This window comes from Ascaphus truei, chromosome 8, assembly GCF_040206685.1.
Source record: "Ascaphus truei isolate aAscTru1 chromosome 8, aAscTru1.hap1, whole genome shotgun sequence".
Classification (NCBI taxonomy): Eukaryota; Metazoa; Chordata; class Amphibia; order Anura; family Ascaphidae; genus Ascaphus; species Ascaphus truei.
The window spans coordinates 40,844,729-40,872,063 of NC_134490.1; the positions used below are offsets into that span (position 1 = coordinate 40,844,729).

At 46.7% G+C, this 27,335-nt stretch overlaps 2 protein-coding genes across 5 annotated transcripts; both read left to right on the top strand.

The window, feature by feature from the left end:
- The first annotated feature begins 1 nt into the window (after position 1).
- Positions 2-6,342, top strand: NDUFA11 (NADH:ubiquinone oxidoreductase subunit A11). The gene is made up of 4 exons (XM_075611622.1): positions 2-160; positions 1,016-1,108; positions 5,828-5,950; positions 6,134-6,342. Exons 1-4 carry the CDS (start codon positions 82-84, stop codon positions 6,244-6,246), a joined length of 408 nt encoding a protein of 135 aa, XP_075467737.1. The 5' UTR covers positions 2-81; the 3' UTR covers positions 6,247-6,342.
- Positions 6,343-15,492: 9,150 nt separating this feature from the next.
- MED11 (mediator complex subunit 11) lies at positions 15,493-27,153 on the top strand. 4 transcript variants are annotated; one of them, XM_075611625.1, is made up of 5 exons: positions 16,970-17,159; positions 17,795-17,916; positions 18,498-18,647; positions 20,780-20,910; positions 21,043-27,153. In XM_075611625.1, the coding sequence occupies exons 3-5, from the start codon at positions 18,563-18,565 to the stop codon at positions 21,181-21,183; spliced, it is 357 nt and encodes a 118-aa protein (XP_075467740.1). In that variant the 5' UTR covers positions 16,970-17,159; positions 17,795-17,916; positions 18,498-18,562; the 3' UTR covers positions 21,184-27,153. The 4 variants fall into 4 exon arrangements, with proteins under 4 accessions (XP_075467741.1, XP_075467740.1, XP_075467739.1 ...); XM_075611626.1 differs by lacking the exons at positions 16,970-17,159; positions 17,795-17,916 and adding an exon at positions 15,493-15,960; XM_075611624.1 differs by lacking the exon at positions 17,795-17,916 and having other exon boundaries at positions 16,971-17,159.
- The last annotated feature ends 182 nt before the right edge of the window (positions 27,154-27,335 follow it).

Genomic DNA, 27,335 nt, shown 5'->3' on the forward strand with positions numbered 1-27,335 from the left:
GTTACGTTGCCAACCAGGCGGCCAACTAGGGTGACATCACAAGGGGGCGCCGCTAAGAGTGTCCTTGGCGTTTGGGGAAAGATGGGGTACTGGGATGTGCCGGAGGGCAGCGATTGTGTGCAGATGACATGGATCACAACCAAGTTGGGGGCTACGCTGGGTGGGTGTCTATATAGAGGGAGGGGGCCTCAGTGTGTATAGGGAGGGGGGTGAGAGGGGCTCTGTATAGGGAGGGGGTCAGTGTGTATAGAGAGGGAGGTGAGAGGGCCTCGGTGTGTATAGGGATGGGGGGGGGGGGTGAGGGGCTCAGTGTTTATAGGGATGGGGGGGGGGTTGAGGGGCTCAGTGTTTATAGGGAGGGGGGTGAGGGGCTCAGTGTTTATAGGGAGGGGGGTGAGGGGCTCAGTGTTTATAGGGAGGGGGGTGAGGGGCTCAGTGTTTATAGGGAGGGGATGAGGGGCTCAGTGTTTATAGGGAGGGGGAGGGGGTGGGGGGCTCAGTGTTTATAGGGAGGGGGGTGAGGGGCTCAGTGTTTATAGGGGGGGGTGTGAGGGGGCTCAGTGTTTATAGGGAGGGGGGGTGAGGGGCTCAGTGTTTATAGGGAGGGGGGTGAGGGGCTCAGTGTTTATAGGGAGGGGGGGTGAGGGGCTCAGTGTTTATAGGGAGGGGGGGTGAGGGGCTCAGTGTTTATAGGGAGGGGGGTGAGGGGCTCAGTGTTTATAGGAAGGGGGAGGGGTGAGGGGCTCAGTGTTTATAAGGAGGGGGAGGGGGTGGGGGGCTCAGTGTTTATAGGGAGGGGGGGAGGGGCTCAGTGTTTATAGGGAGGGGGGGGTGAGGGGCTCAGTGTTTATAGGGAAGGGGGGTTAGAGGGGCTCAGTGTTTATAGGGAGGGGGTCCCCAGAGGGTCTTGTTGTGTCTATAGCGGGCTGAAGGTGTGAGCGGGGCTCGGGGTAGTAATATTATGCTGGTTTATCCATGACCGTGTGTAAAACTGAACCCTTGCTTTATTTTGCAGGCCTGATAGGATCCGCTTATCATATTGTTGCATTTCAGCCGAAAACTGCGCTGGAGGGAGTTCAGAGAGCTGCGACAGGGACCCTCACTATGGGTAAGGACCATACTCTTGTCTGTCTTCTCAAGGGTCAGTCCTACGTTGCGTCCAAAGTGACCAAATAAGTGACATGTTCAATAGGTTAAGTGTAGTTAACAAGATAAAGAAAGGAATGAAGAAAAGTAACCCTCAACCAAAACAAGGAAGAAACAATAATCCCTGGAAGGGAAAAAGGGCTATTCTACAGATCTCTGGGACTAATAAATCATAGATTTTAAAAAAAGGGAATAAGAGCACTAAAAAAACCTCTTGAGCAATGTATGAAAGTAAAAAATGTATTTATTTATAAAATGTTTTACCAGGAAGTAATACATTGAGTTACCTCCAGTTTCCAAGTATGTCCTGGGCATAGAGTTAAGATGACAAATAATACATGGTTACAAATACATAGCTACGTAAATGAACAGGGTATACATTATATACAAGACATTGCATGCACCGTTAAAGATAATATATATTACTAGCTGAGAGACCCGGCGTTGCCCGGGATGTAATGTTCCCGTTCCTCTCTCTCCTCCCCCCTCTCTCTGTTTGTCCCCCATTCACATCAATCCAGTCCCCCCCCTCCCTCCCTCCTTTACAGCTTCATGTAGCGTGTGTGCGTCAGTCACTGTGTGTTTGCTCGCGCGTCAGTGAGTCTGAGGCAGAAACACAAACACACACAGACTGACTGACGCACACACAGTCAGTGTGTGCCTCAGTCAGTGTGTGCGTGCGTCAGTCAGGCTTTGTGTGCGCGTCAGTCAGTGTGTGCGTGCGGCAGTCAGTCAGTGTGTGCGCGCGGGGCGTCAAAGGCAGGGGGGGGCGTCAAAGGCAGGGGGGGGGCGTCAAAGGGAGGGGGGGGGCGTCAAAGGGAGAGGGGGGGGCGTCAAAGGGAGAGGGGGGGGCGTCAAAGGGAGAGGGGGGGGCGTCAAAGGGAGGGGGGGGGGCGTCAAAGGGAGGGGGGGGGCGTCAAAGGGAGGGGGGGGCGTCAAAGGGAGGGGGGGGGGCGTCAAAGGGAGGGGGGGGGGCGTCAAAGGGAGGGGGGGGGGCGTCAAAGGGAGGGGGGGGGGCGTCAAAGGGAGGGGGGGGGCGCCTCAAAGGCATGGATTCCTCCCCCTGCATTTCCTGCAGTGGACAGGAGGGGGGAGGCAGTGGACAGGAGGGGGGGGGGCAGTGGACAGGAGGGGGGGGGGCAGTGGACAGGAGGGGGGGGGGCAGTGGACAGGAGGGGGGGGGGCAGTGGACAGGAGGGGGGGGGGCAGTGGACAGGAGGGGGGGGGGCAGTGGACAGGAGGGGGGGGGGCAGTGGACAGGAGGGGGGGGGCAGTGGACAGGAGGGGGGGGGCAGTGGACAGGAGGGGGGGGGGCAGTGGACAGGAGGGGGGGGGGCAGTGGACAGGAGGGGGGGGGGCAGTGGACAGGAGGGGGGGGGCAGTGGACAGGAGGGGGGGGGGCAGTGGACAGGAGGGGGGGGGGGCAGTGGACAGGAGGGGGGGGGGGCAGTGGACAGGAGGGGGGGGGGGCAGTGGACAGGAGGGGGGGGGGGCAGTGGACAGGAGGGGGGGGGGCAGTGGACAGGAGGGGGGGGGCAGTGGACAGGAGGGGGGGGGCAGTGGACAGGAGGGGGGGGGGCAGTGGACAGGAGGGGGGGGGCAGTGGACAGGAGGGGGGGGGGCAGTGGACAGGAGGGGGGGGGGCAGTGGACAGGAGGGGGGGGGGCAGTGGACAGGAGGGGGGGGGGCAGTGGACAGGAGGGGGGGGGCAGTGGACAGGAGGGGGGGGGCAGTGGACAGGAGGGGGGGGGGCAGTGGATAGGAGGGGGGGGCAGTGGACAGTGAGACACACACACACACACACACACACACACACACACACACCTCAGTTGATGCGCCCTTTCTCAGTTCCGTTTGGCGCCGGAGGTGGGGAGCGACACCTACCTGTACTTCCGGGCGCCGCCACCGTCTCACTCGGCGCCGCGAGGGAGGAAGGGGGTCCGCCATCTTACGCGCCGCGTGGCAGCTGCGGGAAGCTAGGTGATTTGGAGCGGGGAGGGGTGATTTGGAGCGGGGAGAGGTGATTTGGAGCGGGGAGAGGTGATTTGGAGCGGGGAGAGGTGATGCCGCTGGGGAGGGGGAAGAGGTGATGCCGCTGGGGAGGGGGAAGAGGTGATGCCGCTGGGGAGGGGGAAGAGGTGATGCCGCTGGGGAGGGGGAAGAGGTGATGCCGCTGGGGAGGGGGAAGAGGTGATGCCGCTGGGGAGGGGGAAGAGGTGATGCCGCTGGGGAGGGGGAAGAGGTGATGCCGCTGGGGAGGGGGAAAAGGTGATTTGGAGAGGGGAGAGTGTGTGAGTGTGTGAGTGTGTGAGTGTGTGAGTGTGTGAGTGTGTGTGTGTGTTTTATTTATTTTTTTGGACCTTTGGCCCGTCACTCCGCCTCAGGCCAATGAGAGGTGTGGGGGGCGGGCCAAGGGGGTGGTGTGAGTGTGTGAGGCCAATGAGAGGTGTGCGGGGGCGGGCGGGCCAAGGGACCAATGAGATTGCCGCTAGGGACACCGGACATCCAGCAGGCAGGCATGCATGCAGGCAGGCAGGCAAACATACAGTGCTTTCACTAATATAGTATAAGATAGACGTATGTTATAGACCAGATTAAAATGTGAGACGGCTTTAGTTTTAGACTGGTGGTGGCTGAGAGTCTCTGGTAGGTTGTTCCAGTTGTGGGGTGCACGGTAAGAGGAGCGTCTGGATACTTTGCTGAACCTTGGGACCATAAACAGTCTTTTTGGAGTCAGATCTCAGATGGTAGGTGCTGCATGTGGTAGGGGTGATGAGCTTGTTCAGATAGACGGGTAGCTTGCCAAGAAAGTATTTGAAGGCAAGACAGGAAAGATTAACTTTGTGCCTAGACTCAAGTGATGACCAATCTAGTTCTTTGAGCATTTTGCAGTGATGTGCAGAAATAGAAAAAATAGAAAAAAATACAAGGTTGCATCCCAAGACACCCCTAGAAAAACGTGTTGTCACACCTCTACACAAACAAGACAAATATGAAGTGCATAAATAATCAACAATCCATAGAGAGAAAAATATAATACATATCAACAAACGAATTCGCTGTTGGTTTAGCACTGCAGGAATTATGCGTGCTTCCATGGGTGTATTTTCAAAGACATACATCACATCTTAGTGAGGCTCTTCCAGCTAACGAACGGACTTCTGTGCGGAACGGGTCTTTTTCTGTCACAGATTTCAGTTATTACCAAGGACATAATTGTAGATAATACTTACGAAAATATCGCATCTACTGATGTTCCCAGAACAGACTTGTGCATGTCCCAAAACACCAATGCGTGGTTCGCCCCAAATAGGACATGGGGCCTCTTGGTAAGTGTGGGTAACTGCACCAACTAATAAAGAGAAAATCGCCCGTTTCTACTGAAATGGATCATATAAATAAAAGCTAACTTTTTTTCATAATTAACTTGCAATCAAACCTGACAAACGCATTTGGATACAAAAAAAAAAGTAAATTAAAAAGTCAGCTGGCAGGGAGTAATGCACTGTGGTGAGGTTACCGCGCACCGCTGTAATTAGAGACATCCAATGTAATTTCAGAGCTTTCAGCTCTCCCCATTAACAGGGAGATACAATGTAACTAAATGATGCAGCAGCAGAGATACTTCTAACACTGGGGACACATCACTGCTAAAGAAACTCACTCTGAAATGAGAACTTTATATTAAAATCCCGCTCCTTTTACACACACCCCCCACCTGCTGACACCAAATGGTCCCTGTCACAGGCAGAGCTATAAATGACATCACAGGAGGTGACAGTGGGACAGCAGAGAGATGCAGCACACTGAGGAAACCATGAAGTTAAAGCAGCAAAACGTGAAAAATCCAATGTTTTTAAATAAATCGGTACTGTAGTATTAGCTGTCTGCATTTTTTATTTAGCTCCTATTGCCATTTTTTTTTAATGTGCTGATCATTCTTTTGGTGGCTACAGCAACCGTGTAGAAAGTCATATCCACTTCCTCTTGTGAAACAGGCTCTGACGTACAACTTTTTGAGCTCTGCCCTTTGGTAACAAAGTATCAGAAACAGATCTGTTCCAAACAGCAGTCTATTACTCTGAAAGTTGTAACAATTATGTGTTGCGCTTAATATAATGCTGCATATCCGCTCTAACACAAAGTTAGAAGGCGGCCATTTAGTTGGGCACATAATCATTATTTTTACAGACATAACAGGAGCACCAAACTATTTCCAGCTTGGGTAAGAATGTAGAATTATACATAGTCCTGTAGTATTGCTGCTTTAATGGCTGGTTATTTTATTCACATTTTAGGTCTGTCTTGAAATATTGAAACTCTCGCTGCCAGGCCAGCAACGCTTTGCAAAGCATCTGGGTGATTGATGCCTTTTTTTTTTTTAAACCAAAATCTGACACCTATAAATATTAATTTTTAAAGGCTGCACACATGGTGAACTGAGACTTGGAAGAGGTTTTATTTCCTCTGGCTGGTCCCTTTTGTCTTAAGATTGTATGTTCAACATGAGTTTGAATAGGCAAAGCCCCCTCCTTTTCTCTTCATTGGCTCTCTAAGGACAGGGTGGGATAAGGGTAAAGAAAGCACTTGACTGACAAACTTATAAACCCAAAAGAAATGCAATTTGTAATTAATTTCCACAGAAACCAGTTGAAAAATATTTGCCTCCTCTCTCCCTCAGCCTCCCTTGGTGCCATCTTTGGGCTCACCACCTGCTTTAGCGCCCATCTGCGAGAGAAGCCAGAAGACCCTCTGAATTACTTTATTGGAGGCTGTACCTCAGGGATATTCTTGGGAGTCAAGAGTAAGTGTGTGGGAGCAGTGGTTGTCACAGAATGTAGTGTTTGTGTTTATAGAGGGAAGACTACTGTGTGCGCGCAGAGAAGGATCTATACAAAATGTGCATATACGGGAGAGAGAGAGGGAGGGGCGGCGGCATAATACACAAATGTTACATTTGCAAGGCTAACTCTGCTCATGTCCACAGCTCACAACTACATGACTGGTACCACTGCGTGTTTGGCCCTTGGAACCATCGCTGCTCTCACCAAGGCCGGGAAGAAGGAAGGCTGGGTGCTGTTCCCAAATCCCAAACTTTGACATCCCCCATCCCTCAACACCTCATTTCTGTGTTCTGTAAAATAATTGTCCCTCGTAAAGCGAAATATTAAAAAAAAATATATATATATATATTTACACACGTCACCGTTATTGCCTTTTATCTAAACACTGTATGATAGACGCTGCAAAGGGTTCTGACTGGAGCACAAAACTGGGCAGTTAACACTTTTTCCTTGCTAGAACCCAAGCAACTTAACCCCATTGGTGCTAGAGGAGCACGCAGTTCATTGGGTTAAAGGATTAGTCCCACATATGAGCAAAGGGGGCACTGGTTCACACATTTAGAAACAAATGTCTAAGTTGTTTTTAACTTCTGGTGAACAAATGCTTTGTGGCGTTTTACAATGTCTTGGTGCTAAAACTGTCAGTCCTCATTGTGTTTTTTTTTTTGTTTTCAAAGTGATTACAGGCATACCCCGCATTAACATACGCAATGGGACCGGAGCATGTATGTAAAGCGAAAATGTACTTAAAGTGAAGCACTACCTTTTCCCACTTATTGATGCATGTACTGTACTGCAATCGTTATATACGTGCATAACTGATGTAAATAACGCATGTGTAACAGGCTCTATAGTCTCCCCGCTTGCGCACAGCTTCGGTACAGGTAGGAAGCCGATATTGCTGTTCAGGACGTAATGACAGGCGCATGCGTGAGCTGGCGTTTGCCTATTGGGCGATATGTACTTACTCGCGAGTGTACTTAAAGTGAGTGTACTTAAAGCGGGGTATGCCTGTATGAAGCTTTTATCATTACTCAAATACACAAGGAGCTGATATAAGTCAATTTAGTGCTCGCAGAGAAGGGTACCAATTTTTCTCAAGATCGAAATAAATAAAAATGTTACTTTTTAAGGGGGATTGACTTTCTAAAGAAACAGACTACACTGATATTTTTTACATTCTTTGACCTGTGGGATTGAACCTGTAAAAAAAAAAAAAGTGTGTGTCTCGAGCATGCACATTTGAAGTGAAACTTCATTTTGTTTTGTCACAGAAATTGTATTTGTGATGTTTTTAATTAAAAATCAAAACAATCCATGCCAAAACGTAAAGAAGTTTTACTTAGCGTGTTTTAGCTATTTGCACTTCTATATTTATAATAACTGAATTCCTCGGGTGTGTGTGCGCATCACTTGGTGCGAGAGTCAGTCACTGTGTGTCTTCCAAGTGTGGTGCTGGGGTGGAGGGTGCGCTCACCATGTCCTGCAGGCTCTCCCAGCGCTCCCTTCAGCAGAGCTGCAGTGACATGGCGCATCTCCCGGCTGAAGAGATCTCGGGTGAGCTGGGGTACAAGCAATGCTGTGGGGAGGTGGGTGACGGCAGCGCCGTCTGCTCGGTGCGGGGGGAGTGTGTGTCATCCAGAGGATTCAGCGTCGCCGCCTTCCTCGTTGCCGGACACGAGCTGTCCGAGTACCCCCAGCCCAGAGCAGCCCCCGCTTCTCTCCTCCCCCCGGTGGAGCTGCGGGGACACAGCGCCCAGATCTTTCTGCCCCTGTCCGAAGAGGAGGGGAGCCGGGGCACAGAAGTGTCCGTCCGGTGACTGGTGGGAGCTGGCAACACTGACATCGCTGATGGCCTCTTCTGCCAGCAGTGACATCACTTCCGGGACTGTACTTCCATCACCTTCAAGACAATTTACTACCAGGGAAATTTTCGTGTGGTAGGTGCCGCTAAAGAAGTTTCACTTCAAAAGTAGAAGCCAGAGGGGTTACTAATAATTCTCTTGCATCAACAAAGGCTCTACACTGATCAATTAAATACATTTATTATACATAGAATAAAAATAAAATTAATTTATGTTGGACTTCCATCAGTGAAAAGCTTGAGGGGAAGAAGTACATTTTTTTATCCATAATTAATGAGGTATATCTGTGTATTAGGTGGGGAGTCAGGCACAGGCTCCTGCATATATTAAGGAGTGAGGCCGGGTCCCTGCGGGCTGGGTGAGAGGTAGGCCTGTTATTGGGCTGTAGGTCTCTCTGAAGTAGGTGTGTATAATAAGGTGGCTTCATTAGGCTGAGGGTCACAGGTCACCGACGCAGCCTGAGCTCTCAAGAGACGTAGCTTCTCCTTCAGCCGCTGATATCTGCAGGAACAGGAATGTGACTTGGTTATAAAGGAACTGTATAACCTCCCTCAAGCATGACAAAAGATAGGGAATGGGGGTTTGCACTGCATTGTCAATCATTAAATGTTTTGGTGCTGGAGGGGTCTGCAACACATTGCAAACCAGGACTGTCTGAGCCAGTATCTGATGATCTGGAGTCCGGTCATCCTAAATTAGGCTGCAAAAGGAGATTGACAAAGAAGTGTAACCCTCCTTGCCTGGCTCTAAAGGAGCATGGCATTGCTCAGTCTTTCATACCTGTTCTGGGTGCGGGCTAGGCGGTGAAATGCATATAAAATAAGGATGGATGCCAGGAACTTTTATAGTACAAAAAGAGCTTTATTCACTGTTGTTTATCTGTTGATAAAGCTTGCCATACAAAGCCATACTTCACTTTAGACATTAACTGGTGGCAAATCAAAGTTGCTCTGTGCTTCTTCCCCTGGTATAGAAGAAACATGATGACATAGGATTCTGTGCAAAGAGGCCAATTCAAATCGTCACAGATGTGTTCCCAGACTGAGTTAAATAAAAAATCTAAAAGCTTTATTGACAAAACACCCATAAAAAGTGCACATGGATCCAACACACAAAAAGTAGACCAAGGCGTTTCATGCTGCCCACAGCGCTTCATCAGAGGCTCGCACAATCTCATGCATAGTATTCGTAGTGGGCCCCTTCCAGGAATACACTGTACTCTCGGATCAATATCCCGGTACCATGTACTGCATACCTCGTCCATGCATATTGGTTTGGGAATTTGCACAAGATCTGCCGATGGGGCAATCTGATTATGCTCCAGAGCTGCTACTATGAGAACGCCTGCTAAGCACTTGCTCACTCCTCTTCCAGAATGAGAAGAATCTTGGGTCATTACTATAGGTGCAAACTTAATAGGGCATGTTCCTTAACTGAAAACAATAAAAAAAAAACAGGAACAGGACACTCTTAACATACACACACATATTTACAGGGCTCACGATGAGGCCCTCTGCAGAACTCCAAAGAACCTGCTTCTAGAACAGTGGTTTTCAACCTTTTTTTGGTTAGGTAACAACAGAATTCGATTTTGAAATTCTGGGGAACCCCAACCCTCACCCAGTCTCCCTCCCTCCGCGCTCAATCTCCCCCTTGCACACTCACAAAATGTGCCACTTTAAGAAACCTGGCTGGAGATAATGAAGTATGAGGAAAAATACAAGGAGGAAATGTCAAAGGCAGAAACACATGTCCAAAAGACGGAATCCTGTGACGACGAGGCACATCATAGCCGTTAAATTGATAAACAGGATGTTGTATCTATATCAGCCGATATAAAGTGAGAGACAATATCTTCTCTGGCAGGAAGATGACGAGCATAAAAAATGAGAAACATTACAGTTGAAGTAAAAAGAACAAGTGCCCAGGAGGTGCAACCTAAACCCCCTGCAGAAAGGATACAAGACGGTCTGATGCCAGTATACAAGAAGTAGCAGTCATGCCATCTGATGCCAGTATACAGGACATAACCTCCAGACCGTATGATGTCAGAACACGAGACATTATCCACATTGGATAATGCCGAAGCACCGGTGGACCTGGCAATTATTTTTGGCTTAACTGTAAATTAATAAAATTACTCTACATTAAATATAAACCAGGACTGTCTACGCCTGTCACAGAAATCCGCTGTCAGGTTTTCACACATACTCTCACCTCTCCTCTCTTTCATTGCTGTGGTTAATTCTCTCTGCCTCCCTCTCCTTCTCTTCCATACACCGTGTGAAGAGATGTTGGTGTTCACGCTCAATGTGGCACAGCCGGTTCTGTAACGCCACAATCTCATCTCTCAGCCGCTGGGAGTCCTGGCAAGACACACTGCAACACAGTGGTGCAACATGAGCAGCACAATCAAGAAGACAATACAACTGGGGAAGGACACAATACACAAACAAAACATTACAGCACATAGAATCACAGGGACACAAACCAATCACAGGAAACACTTCAATGCATTGTAAGTCTCTGGGACATTACAGTGTGAAAAGTGACAGAGACAAGATATACCTACATACCATAATGGGGTCTCTTGGATACTCGGGCTACTGGTTCCCTGAAACATAAGAGGTTTTTTTCAGCTGCTCCTGTGACCAAAAGGCAGTTAATAACTGTGTATCCCTTGTGTGCGAGCACACAAACAATGCGCGCGTGGTGCAACTGTCTTGCACAGCAGAGGAGCGTCTGTCCTGCATGCACACACAGCAAAAGGAGTGTATTGTGCACACAAGGAGAGAGCACCTGTCTCTAGCGCAGACAGCAGAAGGAGCATCTTTGACGCTTCTTTTAGCGCATGTGTGTGACCAAAGCACACCTTTTGGGGGTGTGCGCGAGAGACACTGGTGTGTTCACACGCAAGCACCCCACAAGGAGTGTCTAACTCCCACACACATCACGAGAGGGAGCACCTGGGTCATGCACACGGGCAAGAGGGAGCGCCTGGGTCATGCACACGGGCAAGAGGGAGCGCCTGGGTCATGCACACGGGCAAGAGGGAGCGCCTGGGTCATGCACACGGGCAAGAGGGAGCGCCTGGGTCATGCACACGGGCAAGAGGGAGCGCCTGGGTCATGCACACATGCTCAAGAGGGAGCGTCTGTCTCTCGCAAGCACCAGTACAGCAGGAGCATCCGTGTCTCGTGCCCGCACAGCTGAAGTGCCAGTGTCTCACGCCCACACACAGCAGGAGCATCTTGAGCCCGCACAACAGAACGAGCATCTTTCTCTCTCTTACACACACACACACACACACACACACACACACACACACACACACACACACACCAGAAGGAGCATGTGTCGCATACATGCATCACCATCATCACCCAGTGAGTTCTGAACATGGTCTCCCCCAAACACAGCCTGTATCCCATTCAAGAACATCCAAATCCCCCGAAACTGCACCCCCTCAAGATCATTGACACCCCCCCCCCTGGATTTCTACCCCTCACCCCATTTCTCACTCTCTCCCCCCTTCATCTCCTACTGTGCCACACTTCTCCCCGCACACGGATTACACATCACCTTACTTTTTCCACCATCTCTCCTCCTTCCTGCCTTTTGCTGCCCTCATCTTGCAGCTCTAGTAGCCGGGTATCTGTAAAACAGAGACTGGTTGGTCAACACCAATACCTAGATTGCATACAAAAAAGAGCTTCAACCTAAAAAAACTGTGAGACAAGTGTGCCTACTGCACTAGTAATTGCAATGAAGGTGCATATAATGAATAATATTAACCACAAATAAAGTGAAAAGATCAATACTGTGATGATTCCCTGGAGTGGTGTAAAACTCTTAATAGGAATGGGAGCCAAGGGGAAATGATATACAAGTTTTCCCAAACTTATTACAACAACTGATACACAACAAAGCAGATCCCGGCGCAAAAAGATACTATATCTGCCTACCTCTGGCATAATGAACCTGCTATGTATCTTAACTTTTTTCTTTCTCCTGGCCTCATGGAGATGTTACTCCCTCTATACACTACAAACTCCTCCATCCTGGCCCACACCCAACATCACCATACACCCTGGACTACTCAAAAGCCTTGCACTATCTACTGAATTTTGGTGGAGAACTCTAAAAACCAGCACACCAACCACTTCTCACTCTAATGGCAAACACCAGAAATTTACAACTTGCAAACAACTACCCAAATTTCTACTCATACTATTACTCTCTTTAGCAGGTGATATTGAACCTAACCCAGGTCCTCCCATTTCAACTCTGTGCCATGCCCCTGAGAATTCCACCTTTAAATTCCAAAAGGGGCTGTCGCCCATATAAACATCCGGAGCCTGCTGCCCAAACTGGACGAACTAAGGGCATAGTGCCTTATGCATAAACCCAAAGCCATCATTCTTACAGAAACATGGCTAACCCCTAAAACCCCTGATGCAAATATTGCCATTCAGGGATACTCCATTTTTAGGAGAGATAGGTCAAAGAGAGGAGGAGGGGTGTTATTTTATATTGCAGACACATTACAATTTACACTGTTAAATTGCCCCTCAAGCCCACCCTCTTTTGAAATTCTAATTGGCAAAATCTGCCTCCCCTTTTCTAAACCCATCTTGCTCGCTGGCATCTACCCCTAAAGCCCCTCTACAATCCCTGACTGATATCACCAAGTTTTTTGGCTCAATTTCCTCTCTGAATGAGAAGAGTGAGCTGCTAGTTCTTGGGGATTTCAACTTCAATTGGCTTGACCCTAAAAACCACAAAATCCAGATACAACTTAAGTCACTTAGCCTATCACAACTCATTTCCCAACCCACACGGACAAACCTGAAATCTCATATCCATTCCTTGCTAGACTGGATTCTCTCCTCAAACCCCAGCAGAATCCAATCCTCTGGCATCCTTCCTGATATTTTCAGTGACCATGCAATAGTGTACTGTGTAAGGAAAATTAAACCGCCCCATTCAAGCCCTAAAGTTCTCCTCACTAGAACATTTAAAAACTTTAACCCACAACAGTGTCTGGATGACCTTATCAACTGCCCATGGCACAGAATCGATTTAATTTCCGACCCTGATTCTACGCTCGACTATTTCCAATCCGAGTTCTTAAAACTCTGCGATACCCATGCTCCACTACGCAAAATAAGGGTACGGGGGGCGCACCTTCCATGGGTTACAACTGACCTTATTGCACTCTACCAGCTCAGGGATACCTTGTGGAAAAGCTACAAAGTAACTGGCACTACTAAGGATCTCAATCACTACAGATGCCTGCGGAACATGTGCACAAGGCAAACGAGGCACGCAAAAGCAAAATATTACTCTGACAATCTCCACCAAAATACATCAAACTTCTGGAAGGTTATCAACAATATATTCCAGCCTCCTAACCATCAACAACCAAGTAATATCACTAAGGGGGATATTACTCTGACAAACCCCACTGACACTGCAAATGCATTCAATGATTACTTTGTGGGGTGTGCCACTAACTTATTAACGAAACGCAGCCCAAACCACAAACCTGAATCTCATCCTGGGAGTACCCACATAGCCCCACCCCCTCCCAACACTGCCCACAATTTTCAATTTGGCCCAGTATCTGAAGAGGAGATTACACAAGCGCTCCTCAAACTAAAACTAAGCAGCCAATGCGGACCTGATTTACTACAATCTAGGTTCCTACGACTTGGTGCCCCAGCCATTGCCAAACCAATTGCTTCCATAGTCAACGCTATCCTGTCTGCAGGCCATATCCCTAAGACCTGGAAAATGTCAGAGTTGTCCCAATCTTCAAAAGTGGGGACAAAAACACTGTCTCAAACTACAGGCCAATCTCACTTCTCCCAATTCTATCCAAAGTCATGGAAAAATGTGTCCACTCCCAATTAAGCGATTACTATACCAAAACAAATTTCCCTAGTCAATTCCAATCTGGCTTTCGTCCCAAACACTCCACCGTAACTACCCTGCTAAAAGTTTGCAATGAAATCCAGTGTGGAATGGAACGGGGACAACTCACTGGTGCAGTATTCCTAGATTTTGCAAAGGCTTTTGATACAGTTGATCATGCTATCCTGCTTAACAAACTCCAGAGCTCTGGAATAGGGAAGCATGCTTTAAACTGGTTTCAGTCCTACCTATCAGGAAGATCCCAACATGTTTCCATCTCAGGCCCTAACTCCAACCCCCTGGATATCACCTGTGGTGTCCCGCAAGGCTATGTTCTGGGGCCCCTACTCTTCTCAGTGTTCATTAATGATCTTCCCACAGCTTGTAAGGAAGCCTCAATACACATGTATGCAGATGACACAATCCTATATGCACACAGCCATAGCCTCTCTGACCTTCAACACATACTTCAGTCTGACTTTTTGAGACTCGAAAACTGGATTTCCCAAAACAAACTGTTTTTAAACAATGATAAGACTGTAACAATGGTATTTGGGACCAAGACTACATTTTTAAAGTTTCCAGCGACTGAGCTCCTGATTAGAACCAACGCTAACACCACCCTAACCCCTGTCACTAGTTTTAAATACCTGGGCTTATGGTTTGACTCCCACTTAACATTCGGAATGCACATTGATACCCTGACAACCAAGACCTATGCCAAACTAGGGGTACTTTACAGGAACAAATCCTCCCCAAGTCTCCTGGTTAGAAAGCGTATCGCACAGCAGATGCTAATGCCAATTATTGACTATGGAGACATAGTATATGGCTCGGCACCTCAAACCCACCTTAGCAAACTTGACACCCTCTACAATTCAATTTGTCGTTTTGTTCTCCAATGCAACTACAACACACATCACTGCGAAATGCTCAAAGAACTAGATTGGTCATCACTAGAGTCTCGGCGCAAAGTGCACCTTTCCTGTCCTGCCTTTAAATTCTTTATGGTCAAGCTACCCATCTATCTGAACAAGCTCCTCACCCCTACCACTTGCAGCACTTATCACCTGAGATCAGACTCCAAAAGACTGTTCATGGTCCCAAGGCTCAACAAAGTATCCGGCTGCTCCTCCTCTTACCGTGCACCCCAAAACTGGAACAACCTACCAGAGACTCTCACATCCACCACCAGTTTGTTCTTTCAAATCTAAGGCTGTCTCACATTTTAATCTGGTCTGTAACGGTTACATACGCCCATAATATACATTTTCTTTAACTGTGCATGCAATGTCTTGTATATAATGTATACCCTGTTTATTTATGTAACTGTATTGGTAACCATGTATTATTTGTCTTAACTCTGTGCCCAGGACATACTTGAAAACGAGCGGTAACTCTCAATGTATTACTTCCTGGTAAAATATTTTATAAATAAATATTACCAGTCCCAAGAGTCCATGAAATAGTCCATAGCCAAACAAGGTTAAAACGGATCCGATCCGAGGTGATTATCCTATGATTTAAACCAGCGAAAACAGAGCATTGCGCAGTAATCACTGTCAGCAGAAAAAACTCCCATAAGGGTTTGAAATGCTACTTACAGCATGCACAGTGGTTAAGTGCAGTGGATATAATCTGTGCTTTAACCTCCGGTCGTCTGGCTGAATCCATGTAGTGCACAGCAACGATCCTCAATGTAGTCCCTCACAACGAAGTTGAGTCCCTTAGAAAGTACATCGCTCTCAATGGGAATCAGTTGGTAACTTGTGATGTTAAATATATTATTCTTTTTTACCAGTTTCTCCCTTGCCTAGGTCTTTTTCTTTCTTGTTCCTCCTCTCTTTCCTCTGAATCCTTTACTCTTTTCCTTCTGTTTTCCACGTCTTGAAAGTCCTGCCTCATTGTAAGACTGTCTCGCCCTTTCCTGTTCTCCTGAAATGGCTCGTGGCCCCTGTGCTGATCTAAACACTGCAAGTGTTAAATTGGTCTTGCGTTTTTTTTTAAGTTGTCCCCACTGTACCACGCTGTGTTTATTTTATTATTTTGGGGTAATACTCGCTGATGACTGGTGTGAGGGACTACATTGAGGATCGTTGCTGTGCACTACGTGGGATTCGTGGATTCAGCCAGATGACCGGAGGTTAAAGCACAGATTATATCCACTGCACTTAACCACTGTGCATGCTGTAAGTAGCATTTCAAAACGGTATGGGAGTTTTTTCTGCTGACAGTGATTACTGCGCAATGGTCTTTTCTCTGGTTTTAATCACAGGAGAATCACCTCTGACAGGATCTGTTTTAACCTTGTTTGGCTATGGACTATTACATGGAGTCTTGGGACTGGTAATACAGTATCTTTTTGTGCCGGGTTCTGCTTTGTTGTGTATCAGACACTGGTTGGTGACTTATTACCAACCTGTTCAATACTCTGCTCAGTGCCACTACTTTTTATATTAGATTTTAGCATATGTTTTTACATAGTCTGTATAATTGTGCAGTAATATAACTTGGAATGTTAATTTAAGCAATTGATTTGGTATTGGGCGTTTAGCTGATTAATGGTTCATTATTAGGCAGTCAATTAATGGTTAGATACTGGACACTTCACTGGTGAGTTATTCAGTGTTAAGATGGTTAATGATTAGCTATTGAGCAATTAGCTAGGTAACAGTTTTTAGGCACTTAACCGCTTAGTTATTGGACAGTGAGCTGGTTAATAGTTACTTATTGGGCAGTTAGTTGGTTACTGGTTGGTCCCTGTTATCTCAGTGATATAAGAGTTAGCCATGTGTTATTTGGCAGGGTCATGGTTAGCTGGTGAGAAGTACTAGTTAGTGGTAACACATACTAATTAGTAGTGAGCGGATATCCAGTAACTAACCCACCATTAAAGAGATTTTGATTAACCAACTGGTTATAAACTAGTCAGATGAGTGGTTAGACACCTGTTGGTTAGTGGTTATTTAGGTAACCGGGACGAGTAACTTCCCACCAGGCTAGCCATGTCAGGATTGTTACAACTAGTTAGTAGCCGCTCAGCATAAAGTTATCATATGTTTTCTGGTCGCTTTACATGACTCCACCAGGCTCTCGTAGTTCCCCAGCTGAGTCCGGTTCCTCCTCCTCAACTCCCGTCGAATGCGTCGTTTCCATGGTAACTCCATGTCACCTGCCTGCGGAGACGGAAGTAACGCAAGAATGCAGGAAAGAGAATCCGCCATCTTTGTACTCCTGGCAGGAAACGCCTCGCGGTGAGGGTTTGTTCGCAACTTTAGAATTTACCCATATCACATCACCAGATTAGCGGCTTCGGCATCACAGCTGGAAGCAGCGCAACTGCACTGACCGACATCTTTATGAAGTAGGAGGGTGAATGGGAGTGAAGGTAAAGTGTATATAGTCATATAGGTGTACAATATGCTCAGGTATGGGTCCTGATAATTGTTAGAGATGCAATTGAATGCCTAAACTAGGAACATGTCTCTTATAATTAGACACACAGTTCAGGAAGAAAGGTACCCCTTTCGTATTTCATCATTTTATATATTTCTTGCTCAATCCCCACAAAAATGGGCACAATTGTAGGTTTATGTAGTGTGTAGATAAACACTATGTAAGAAGCCGAATGTAGACAATCAGTTTGTTAGGTGATATCACAAGTACGAGATACACTTCGTGTTCATTAAATGTATGTATGTATATATACATACAGGGCTCGACAAATTTTATAAAAAATGCTACTCGCCAGACCAAAAAAAGGACTCGTCACCACCTTTCCCCTCCCTCCCCCCAATTTTTTTTCTCCCAATTTTTTTTCTCCCAATTCTTTTTTCTCCATCAGACTGTACAACTGTGGGTGCACTCCATCCGTCACCCCTCTGCCACCCTCTACCCTTCCTCTCTTAGAGGACAGACCCTTCAATAAGACTTCCAGCAATTGACTCTGTCTTTTAATGACAACTAATTAATAAGAATATCCCACTGACCGTGACGGTCTCATTAAGTGACAGTCCCTTACAGAACCTGAGCCTCCGATCCTACCTGCTGCTCCCCGGTCCTACCTACGGCCTCCCGGGCTCCTGCTCCCAAATCCTGGATCACAGCTTTACCACTGCAACCGCCGGGACACACCACAGGCAGCGGTGAGGGACAGAACTGTGCACCGAACCGCCTCATCACTGCCCAGCCTGCTGCTACTGTAATATAACCGCTCCCATCCACACACCTCAAAGCACTCAGTACTGTCTGCGCTTCCCACGTGCCTCCAAGCAGGGGAGGATGTTCAACTTGCATGAAAGAGCAGCATGTGGCTCGGGGGAATGCCAACCCGACAGCGGGCAAAGTGCACTTGCCCCAGACGAGTGTATTTGTCGAGCCGTGTGTATGTGTGCGTGTATATCTATCTCAAAAACAGAAGACACCGCACCATAAGTGAATAGTAATATGTTTAATATAAAAACACACAACAAATAAATACATGAACTTACATTAAAGAAAGTAAAAGTGGGTTCCACAACATCCAAGTGAGAGCTGAGAGTCCAATGATGTTATTCTGTATGGACCCGGTGCACCAAGTCCCTGGACTGACTGCTCGCAGCACCTGGAGACCATGGAAGCCACGCAGAACACAGCTCATCAGCGGATCGTATATATTATGTATAATAATGTTACATTTTCTGCATACAGAGATATATCTATATCGCTTTCCCTGCCTGTCCTATAGGTACATCAAGTGGCAGACTGTCTTGGGGGCCACGTACGATCGAGCACTAGAAGTCACCTGGGCTCATGGCGACGTATAGCCTGGCGAATGAGAGACTGCGTATTCTTGAGGAGATAGAGAGAGAAATTGCATCCATATTGCACAGCGCAGGTACGGAGGATTGGGCATATTGTTAATAGAGGAAGGGCTGTGTTTATAGATTTGTATGAGGCCGTGCCTATAGTGCCATCGTTGGCGACGGCGGGTGACATCACCCGTTGCCGTCGCCACCGGCGAAAGTTATGTTTCGCCGGGCGGCGGGGTCGTGGGATTCCGGCAATTTGATTTGTTCAAGGGCCGTCACGTGACGCGACGGCCCTTGAAAAATAAAATGTTGCCGGCTTCAGGTTTTCGCGACGTCGCTTGTCGCCGTCGCGTGCACTATTAGCGCACGCAACGGCGGCAATGTATTTGTTTTCGGGCGACCACGCGTCACCGTCGCCGGCACTATAAGCGCGGCCTAAGGGAGGGTGGTGTGTGTAGGATTATAGGTGGGAAGGCTGTGGGCGACCGCTCTCCCCACTAATCTTCAAACCAACGGGTATGCAATTATTTTGGCTGGTGAGACACTTCACAAGCTTTGGTAAACTTTGCAGGCCATACACTTAATGTAAAACCCAGTGATTCAGTATGGCGCTAAAAACACAGTGATAGTGATCTTAGATAATATAAATTATATTGTGTAACTGAAAAAACTCTCAACCTTCCAGGGAATATACACTGATTCCCTCACAAAACGTTAGAAATCCAAGGCAGGAAGGGAGCAGGATCGTCAGGAACACCCAAAAAGAAACATGTAAATGCAAATCATAGTATAGTACTTTAAAGTAAATATGAGTCAGAATTCAGGAAGCCAAGTTTTTCCTGAATTCTGACTCATATTTACTTTAAAGTACTATACTATGATTTGCATTTACATGTTTCTTTTTGGGTGTTCCTGACGATCCTGCTCCCTTCCTGCCCTGCATACACTTAATGTAGTCAAGACTTGCACTTGTACATGCAGGAAATAAAATTATATATAATTGACATTAATTGAAAATTCAGTTAAATAAAAACCAATCATTGAGCAGACATTTATTCAATATATGGAAAACAAACACTGTACTTTGTGAAATATGCAGCGGGTAAAAGGATTGGCCTTATATTTATGGAAACAAAGAACAATTCCTGCGCTCCTACCAATTGGGCTAAAATATAGTAGTGACATGTTTACATTTAGAACCGGAGTCTGTAACAAAGGGATCATTTAGTTGCATCTTTTGACCAAAATATGATTCAAGACGCCAACCTCGTCATGGTAGACTCTGTTTAGCCGGTTCCTACACTGAACATATGCAATATTGCAACCAAATTACTTTTTTATTACACAGACTTAGGTTGTAAATGTAAAAATATCGCAAGTATATTTTAGCCCAAATGGTAGGAGCGCAGGAATTTGTTTTCCATTTATTCAATATATACATTTACATATTGATGAGGAAGTGAGAAGCTTACTCAATAGAAAGAATGAAAATGCTGATGTACACTTGTACATGTATAAAATAACAGTTGGTTAAATAAAATGTAATTCAACTAAATTTAAATTTGGCTAAATAAAAATGACTCTGAGCAGATATTTATTCAATATGTGATGTTATTGAATAACTCATCAAATATTGAATACATATCTTCTCAATGAATAACTGTTATTCACATATTGATGAGTGTGATCAGCTCCACTCAATGGGAGGACTGACAGCGCTAACTTGGTGCAAGCAAAAAAAATAAAGGCTCACCCCCCGGGGTGGGGGTCCTTAGGCTGCGCTTATAGTGACAGCGACGCGACGTTGCGTCAAAACAAATGCATTGCCGCCGTCGCGTGGAGCCTATAGTAAGTGCAGAACGACGGCTTGGTCGCGATCGCTGGTAGTCATCTCAAATTGATTTTTCCAGCGACCGCAGCCTGACGTCACCGTCGCGTCTCCGGCACTATAAGCAGAGCCCTATACGGTGGCAACAGAGGGAGCCCACCCAGGCCGTGATTGCCGTGATTGGGGCTGACTTCCAATGGGGCCTAACGTCTTTGTTAGGACAACCTGGGTGGGCTCCCGCCATCGGATGAGACCCCACCCCACAGGTAGGTCCCAGGAAGGGGGTGTGGAGAGAGGGAAGCCCTACTTATTGTGGCCAGATAGAATAATTTGGCGGTACAGATTTTGCCCACCCCTGTTTTAACCCCTGCTCCCTCACCTAACCCCTAGGTAATGTGGTCCTGGAGCTTTCCAAGGAAAAGCCAAATGAGCGTTTCCTCGACAGACAAGCAGCGCAGTTCACAGGCTCTGTGCAGAAGGTGGAGTCTGAGCTGTCAGGGCAGATCCGCTACCTCACCCAGGTCAGACCCGCCGGAAGGTGGAGAGATGCTCTGGAATACATATTGGGGGGGGGGGAGGGGTGAGCAGTGATGGTGTGCAAGGGAGAGATAGACGGAGCTCTGCAGGTCTGAGACTGCTCCCTCTGTTTGCAGGTTGCCACAGGACAGCCACATGAGGGCTCCAGTTACAGCGCCCGGAAGGACGGCACGATGGCGCTTAACAGGATCGATTACGCTCGGGTGAAGCTGGCAGAGCTGAGCAGGACCTGTGAGCAGATGCTGGAGCAACCCTGAGCCATGCAAGGGCTAGAGCTATCACTAAGCCATGCAACGTCATGCGAGGGACCGAGCTAACGCTGAGCTGTGCACAGCCATGCAAGGGGCACAGACATGCGAGGGACCACAGCCTGTGCTGTGCAAAGGACACAACTGGTGTGAAGGTTAGCACCATCTCAGAGTCATTTGAGGGACACAGGTCACCTAGAGCTGTGCAAAGTATTTCGAGTTGTCCCTTGCACCTGAGTGCATATGGTTGACGCAGCTATCCCTCGCAGAAATATCAGCACAGAGGGGGGCACATTGCATGCTGCACAGGCTCCCTCTGTGACACAAGGGCTAATTGTGAGACACCAAATTCAAAGTGTATTCATAACTCTTGCTGCTTAGTTGGCTTTTAATACCTCTGCTCAACAGAATGAATATTGCTGCTCCTCCATCCTGCTTGCAGCCTCCTCTGCGGTTCTTGTACTTCCCAATCTCAGGTGGCTTAAAGCAAGCAATACCACTCAAAATTAAGTTGTTGTTTTTTTGCCCAATATGAACCAGGTGGTCCTTCAGAGCTGATCTGTGGCACTCCCACCTTGGGGTCCCCCCCCCACCCCCCCCCCCCCCATTGCTGAAATACGACTTTTAAAATGTATTTTATATTGCAGCCTGTACTTGCAAGATAAAACAGATGGCTGTGGGTCACCCAACTGGAAGCTGCAATGTTGGATGACAGAGTTAGGCTGTGCTTATAGTGCCTGCGACGCGACGGTCGCTGGAAAATCAAATAGAGATGACTTTCAGCAATCGCGACCAATCATCGCTCCGTCGCGTTGCGCTTACTATAAGTGAACACAACGGCGGCAATGCATTTGTTTTGCTGCGACGTTGCGTCGCTGTCACTATAAGTGAAGCCTAAGGCTGAGATTATATTGTGTGCGATGGCGGTTGCATGCGCCAAGTACAAATTGCAGGATCACTTAGAGGCCGTCCCTAGTGCCCCTTCAAGCGATGGCCGCGTCACATGAGCGGTTCAGCCGATCACAGCGAACCAGCTCCGTGATGTCATAGCCACGCACACCCCCCCATTGTCTGAAACAGTATGTGCAGAGATCGCTTGACCGTCAGGCGTGCGCCACGCCGCGCACTATAATCTCAGCCTTAGGCTCACCCCAGTGACTATTGTTTTTTCCGGACAAGAAGTCTTGTAAGGGAACTTTTTAAATCCAAAATCTCAGGAGCCAAGAGGTTCCGTAGCTTGGAGTGCTGCGGTTCCGCTCCGGGGGACTTCTTGTTTCAAATAAGGCTGCAAAAATGTGTACAAAAAAAATGAGCAGCATGTATTGCTGCTTTTATAGAGGCAATCCAAGCCTGCACAAAATATATATAAATATATTGAAGGGTTCACTATATGGCTGCTCTTCAAAGCTCCGGGGCCTGCGACCCAATAGGAAGCCGTGATGTCGTCTGCTTCCTTTACAGCCCTTGTGACCGGGGGCTTTAAACTGCAGAAGATACTGCACCCCCTTCGAAGGGAAGTAGCTCTGGAAGCAGTGGGTCCCCTGTAGCTGAAATTAATGGTGTTCAACTCCGGAGACCGCCTGCTTCGTGTTTGTGTGTATGTGTGTGTGTGTGTGTATATGTGTGTATGTATGTATAACCATTTGTTAAAAAAAAAAAAAAATCACAGGCTTGGATTGCTCCTTTTGAGGATAAAACATCACTTGGATATAATATAACTGATTTACTTTCCTAATTTCTTACAGCTGTACTCTTTTTACTGTAAATAAATTGCAACTATATTCCAATATTTTGTCACTTAACTTCTCACTCCCTATAACTCCTCCCATTGCGCAGTGTAAAAACGGATCCCTAGAACTCCTCCCTTTGCTTCTGATTCCTACAAGTGCTGTCTATAATTCCTCCTATTTTTCCAATGGGGGTAGACAAAACGATATAAAATTTAGACACCAGATGGAGTTTTTAGGAACCCCGCCCCCTCCGGACTAAGCAGGGCTGACTGACTTCATATAGCCGCTCCCTATAACAACTCCTATTGCTCAACAGATCGCTCCCTATAACTACTATTGCTTCCTGTATCTCCTCCTGTAGTCCCATGTAACGGCTCCCTATAACTCCTCCTATTGCCCCATCACCACTCCCTACAACTCCATATGTGTTTTAGACATCAGGGACACATACCTCTTATCTGTTGCTGAGTATAAGCAGTGGGTGAAAGGTAGGTGTCCCTTTGTCTGTAATAGCTGGTGCTTAGGTACAGTAGGTATCCCCTATATCTGTCTATTAGGAGGGGTGAGGTACGTGTCCCTTATGTCTATGTATGAGGAGTGGGTGAGCAGTAGGTGTCCCTGGTGTCTGTATTAGTAGTGGTGGGAAGAGGTGCCCCTGATATGTGTTAGGAGCGGGTCAAAAGAACGTATTCATGGTGTCTGTATTAGGAGTGGGTGAGAGGTATGTGTTCCTGTTGTGTGTATTAGAATTGTGATGATATACCCCATCCTAATATACAGACATCAGGGACACACAAGGTATGTGTCCCTGATATCGCTGGTATACACAGATGTGGATTTCTGCTGCACTATCCCTCGCATGTCACAGTTCTCGCTTGGTTCCACATTTCCAGCATTCCTCCACGTAAGAGGAGGCACATTGGACTGGCAGGGAAGGGGTCATTTGGCAGCCGCCGTCAGACGCTGTGTTTCCCAGCTGGGAAATCGGTTACGAGAAAGTATGCATCCGTGAAACGTCATTATGTGTGGAGTTTAGCGGAGGTTCCCTATCTAATGTTTTTGTCCCCTGTACAAAATCTTAACCCCTCCTGGGCCTGTAACGCCTCCATTCTCCTGCCACACTGCTCGGTGCTCCACCTCACTGCAATTCTCTCTTCACTCTCCTCAACTGTCCCTTCTCTATTTCAGTGTTCACTGTGGCAGTTCTGCTCTTTCCCTGCCTCTTCTGCTCTGTTATTGTAACTCCTCTGTCACTATCCCTGTTCGGTCCCCTTTGCTCCTTTTCCGGCTGTCCTCTGCTCTTTCCTGTCACTGTCACCTCTGCTTTCTTCTCATTGTTACTTTTTGGCACTGCCCCTGTTCTCTCTCCCTTCCCTATCTCCTTCACTCTTTCCTATTGTAACTGTCCCTTTTTTTTTGTCATGTGTTCACTGTCACTTGTCTCTTATCCTCCATCTCACATGACTCCCCATCCAAGACTTTCTGTCATGGGCACAGTGAAAGTGGCACCTCATAAACACACAGAGGGAAATCACAGCTGGGTATTAAATTCTTGCACATATATTTTGCCACCTCCGCTGTTAGGAAGTAATTGAAGCCAGCATCAATAAAGCCAGGGTCACATTAAACTGGAGAGGGAACTGGCAAATATGCTGTTTTCCGAGGTTGTTTGTAAAGGGGGTGTTGTGGTAGAGCAGTCCTTCCTAAATGCACCCCCATACCTGGCTGCCTAAAAGTGCAATTATTGCGTGACACCTTAAAGCAAGGATTTGGTGGTTTTGGTCTCTTTGCCTCCTCCACAAAAAGATGGAGACTCCTAACATCATTTGTGACAAAGTTATATGTTTTGAGACTTCTGGAATTTGCAAAGCATTTATTGAATTATTGAAAATCCCTGCCCATGACAGTGTCACTTGTGCAGAAGCCAATGGTCTTTTGGCCGAGCTGGTGTCATTCGTATTTCTTCTTGGCACAATTATCTGCTGTGGCATCCTGTCGCAAGTTCATAAAGTAAGCAAGCTCATACAAAATGTAGATGCACTATACAGCTAATCTTACAGTGGCATTGTTGAAAGGTATCTATGACTATAGGACTAAGTATAGAGATCATGGATTTCGAAACACAATAGTAGTTGCTGAAAGCATTGCTGGAACAATTGATGATCCTATTGAGAGAAGATTTTCAGAGCAGCGTGTGAGAAAGAGGCCCAGACTTTTCCTGGATGGAGCATCAGATGAGCACATACTAGACCCAAAAGACATATTTTGTATTGAATTCTTTAATGTTATGGTGGATGAAACAATTACTAAACTAGATGACGAGAGATTTAAACAAAAGGTGCGGTTAAAGGACAAGTATGGATAAATATTTGATGTTAAATCTTTGGCTAAAATGTGTGATTGTTAACCCTAACATGGGATGCAAAGATGTATCTTTCAATGACAGAAACAGAGACAAGCACTACCTTGTTTCAGATAATGTGCAACAAGTATATTTGGGCCACAATCCCCAGTACTCCCTTACATATAATGGAAGTGCAGCATAGAGGGTACATAGGTTAGGAGTCCTTGTGGTCACCGCCGTGATACCAGTGTGTAGGGTTGCCCCATGGTGAAAGGTGCCTCCGGAGCGCTACAGCTAACTAGGGTTCGCTAGGTGGCGCTGTTTCTTCATTCCAGAGGAGATACGAGGAACTCCAAATCTCCTCTGGTATGAAGAAACCGCCACTTGGCGAACCCTACGCATTTCGCTTGTCCATTAAACTCCGTCAGTGACACTTCTGACGTCGAACGCCGCCAACGTGAGGAACCCGGAAGTGCGGAAGCACACGAGGACTCCGGGAACCTTGCTGTTGCTGCTAGCCACAGCGCTCCAGAGGCACCTTTCACCACGGGACACCTACACACTGGTGTCACGGCAGTGAGCACAAAAACTCCTATCCTATGTACCCTCTGATGTTGATGCTGCATTTCCATTACATTATATGTGAGTACTGGGGCTTGTGGCCCAAATATATCTACAGGCATACCCCGCATTAACGTACGCAATGGGACCGGAGCATGTATGTAAAGCGAAAATGTACTTAAAGTGAAGCACTCCCTTTTTCCCACTTATTGATGCATGGACTGTACTACAATCGCCATACACGTGCATAACTGATGTAAATAACACATGTGTAATAGGCTCTATAGGCTCCCCGCTTGCGCACAGCTTGGGTACAGGTAGGGAGCTGGTATTGCTGTTCAGGAAGTGTTGACAGGCGCATGCGTGAACTGCCGTTTGCCTATTGAGCGAGATGTACTTAAAGTGAGTGTCCTTAAACCGGGGTATGCCTGTATTGCACTTTATCTGAAAGAAGGTCGTGCTTGTCTCTTTCTGTCATTGCATGTTGTTGGAGGTCCCCTGGCAGGACCTTGAGGAGCCAAGGAACCCGGCCTTAAGAAGACTAAGCACTGTGACCTATTTTTCAAAGTATCTTGATATACTATATATACGATTTTTTTCTAGTAGGACTTTAAGTAGAGCACAGGAATCTCTATATAAAGATGTATCTTTACACCTTGAGGGAGACATAAATTCTAGAGAGTTGAAAGCAAGAGGTTTTTTTTAATGTTATCTAAGCAACCTCATGAAAAAGGCCCAGCTTTAGCAGCCCTTCAGTTTATTCCTACATCTAACATTCAAGATATTTACCCAAACGTATGTGCACTACTTTGCATTATTCTCACTGTACCTGTAATAGTTGTGCCTGGTGAGAGGTGATTTTCAAAAGTTGCAAATTATTAGAAAATGATCGTCGCTCTTCTATGTCACACGAACGTCTAGTTGAATTAGCATTGATTTCAATTGAGCATAAAATTGGCAGAGATTTCGATTTATAGTGATCTGATTGAGGACTTCACTTCCAATAAGACTCTCAAAGTTACATTCCAATAAATATACCATTGAATTTGATCAATTAATTAGCATGTATCCTATTCTGATATCTTCGTGTAACGCTTCTTTTTGTCTTGGTAACAGCATTACATTTGCAGGTAACAGCTTTTTACTTTTTGCTGTTTATGATGCAACTTTTAGCGTGCAGGGTTGATATAATGTTACATGTATTATGTAAAATTGTAATATTCTTCACTCTAGTGGTAATAAATATTAATTATTGATCTTTGAAAAAGTCCCTTGCACGGGATGAAACGCGTCAGAGCTTTTTTCATGATGTCCAGCTTTTTGCAATAAAGAACTTTTAATTCACTACGCTTGTGTTTGGTGCTCTAGGAAGTAGTGACCATTCCTTCCTTTCTACATAAATATTAATTACACTGACTGTATTATGATTCTTTCATTATGGCTTTATCGATACGGTAAAGTAAAATTTATATCAGAAATGCCCACCTTGCTAAATTTCTTATAGGTCATCAAATTCAAACCTCTAA

Bases quoted from the DNA above. Each gene is read 5' to 3' on its own strand.
- MED11 (XM_075611626.1), top strand. From the start codon at position 18,563: ATGGCGACGTATAGCCTGGCGAATGAGAGACTGCGTATTCTTGAGGAG. The intron at 18,648-20,779 runs GTACGGAGGATT...CCTAACCCCTAG, and splicing joins ATCCATATTGCACAGCGCAG to GTAATGTGGTCCTGGAGCTT. The intron at 20,911-21,042 runs GTCAGACCCGCC...CTCTGTTTGCAG, and splicing joins AGATCCGCTACCTCACCCAG to GTTGCCACAGGACAGCCACA.
- NDUFA11 (XM_075611622.1), top strand. From the start codon at position 82: ATGGGGTACTGGGATGTGCCGGAGGGCAGCGATTGTGTGCAGATGACA. The intron at 161-1,015 runs GTGGGTGTCTAT...TTTATTTTGCAG, and splicing joins CAAGTTGGGGGCTACGCTGG to GCCTGATAGGATCCGCTTAT. The intron at 5,951-6,133 runs GTAAGTGTGTGG...TCATGTCCACAG, and splicing joins GATATTCTTGGGAGTCAAGA to CTCACAACTACATGACTGGT.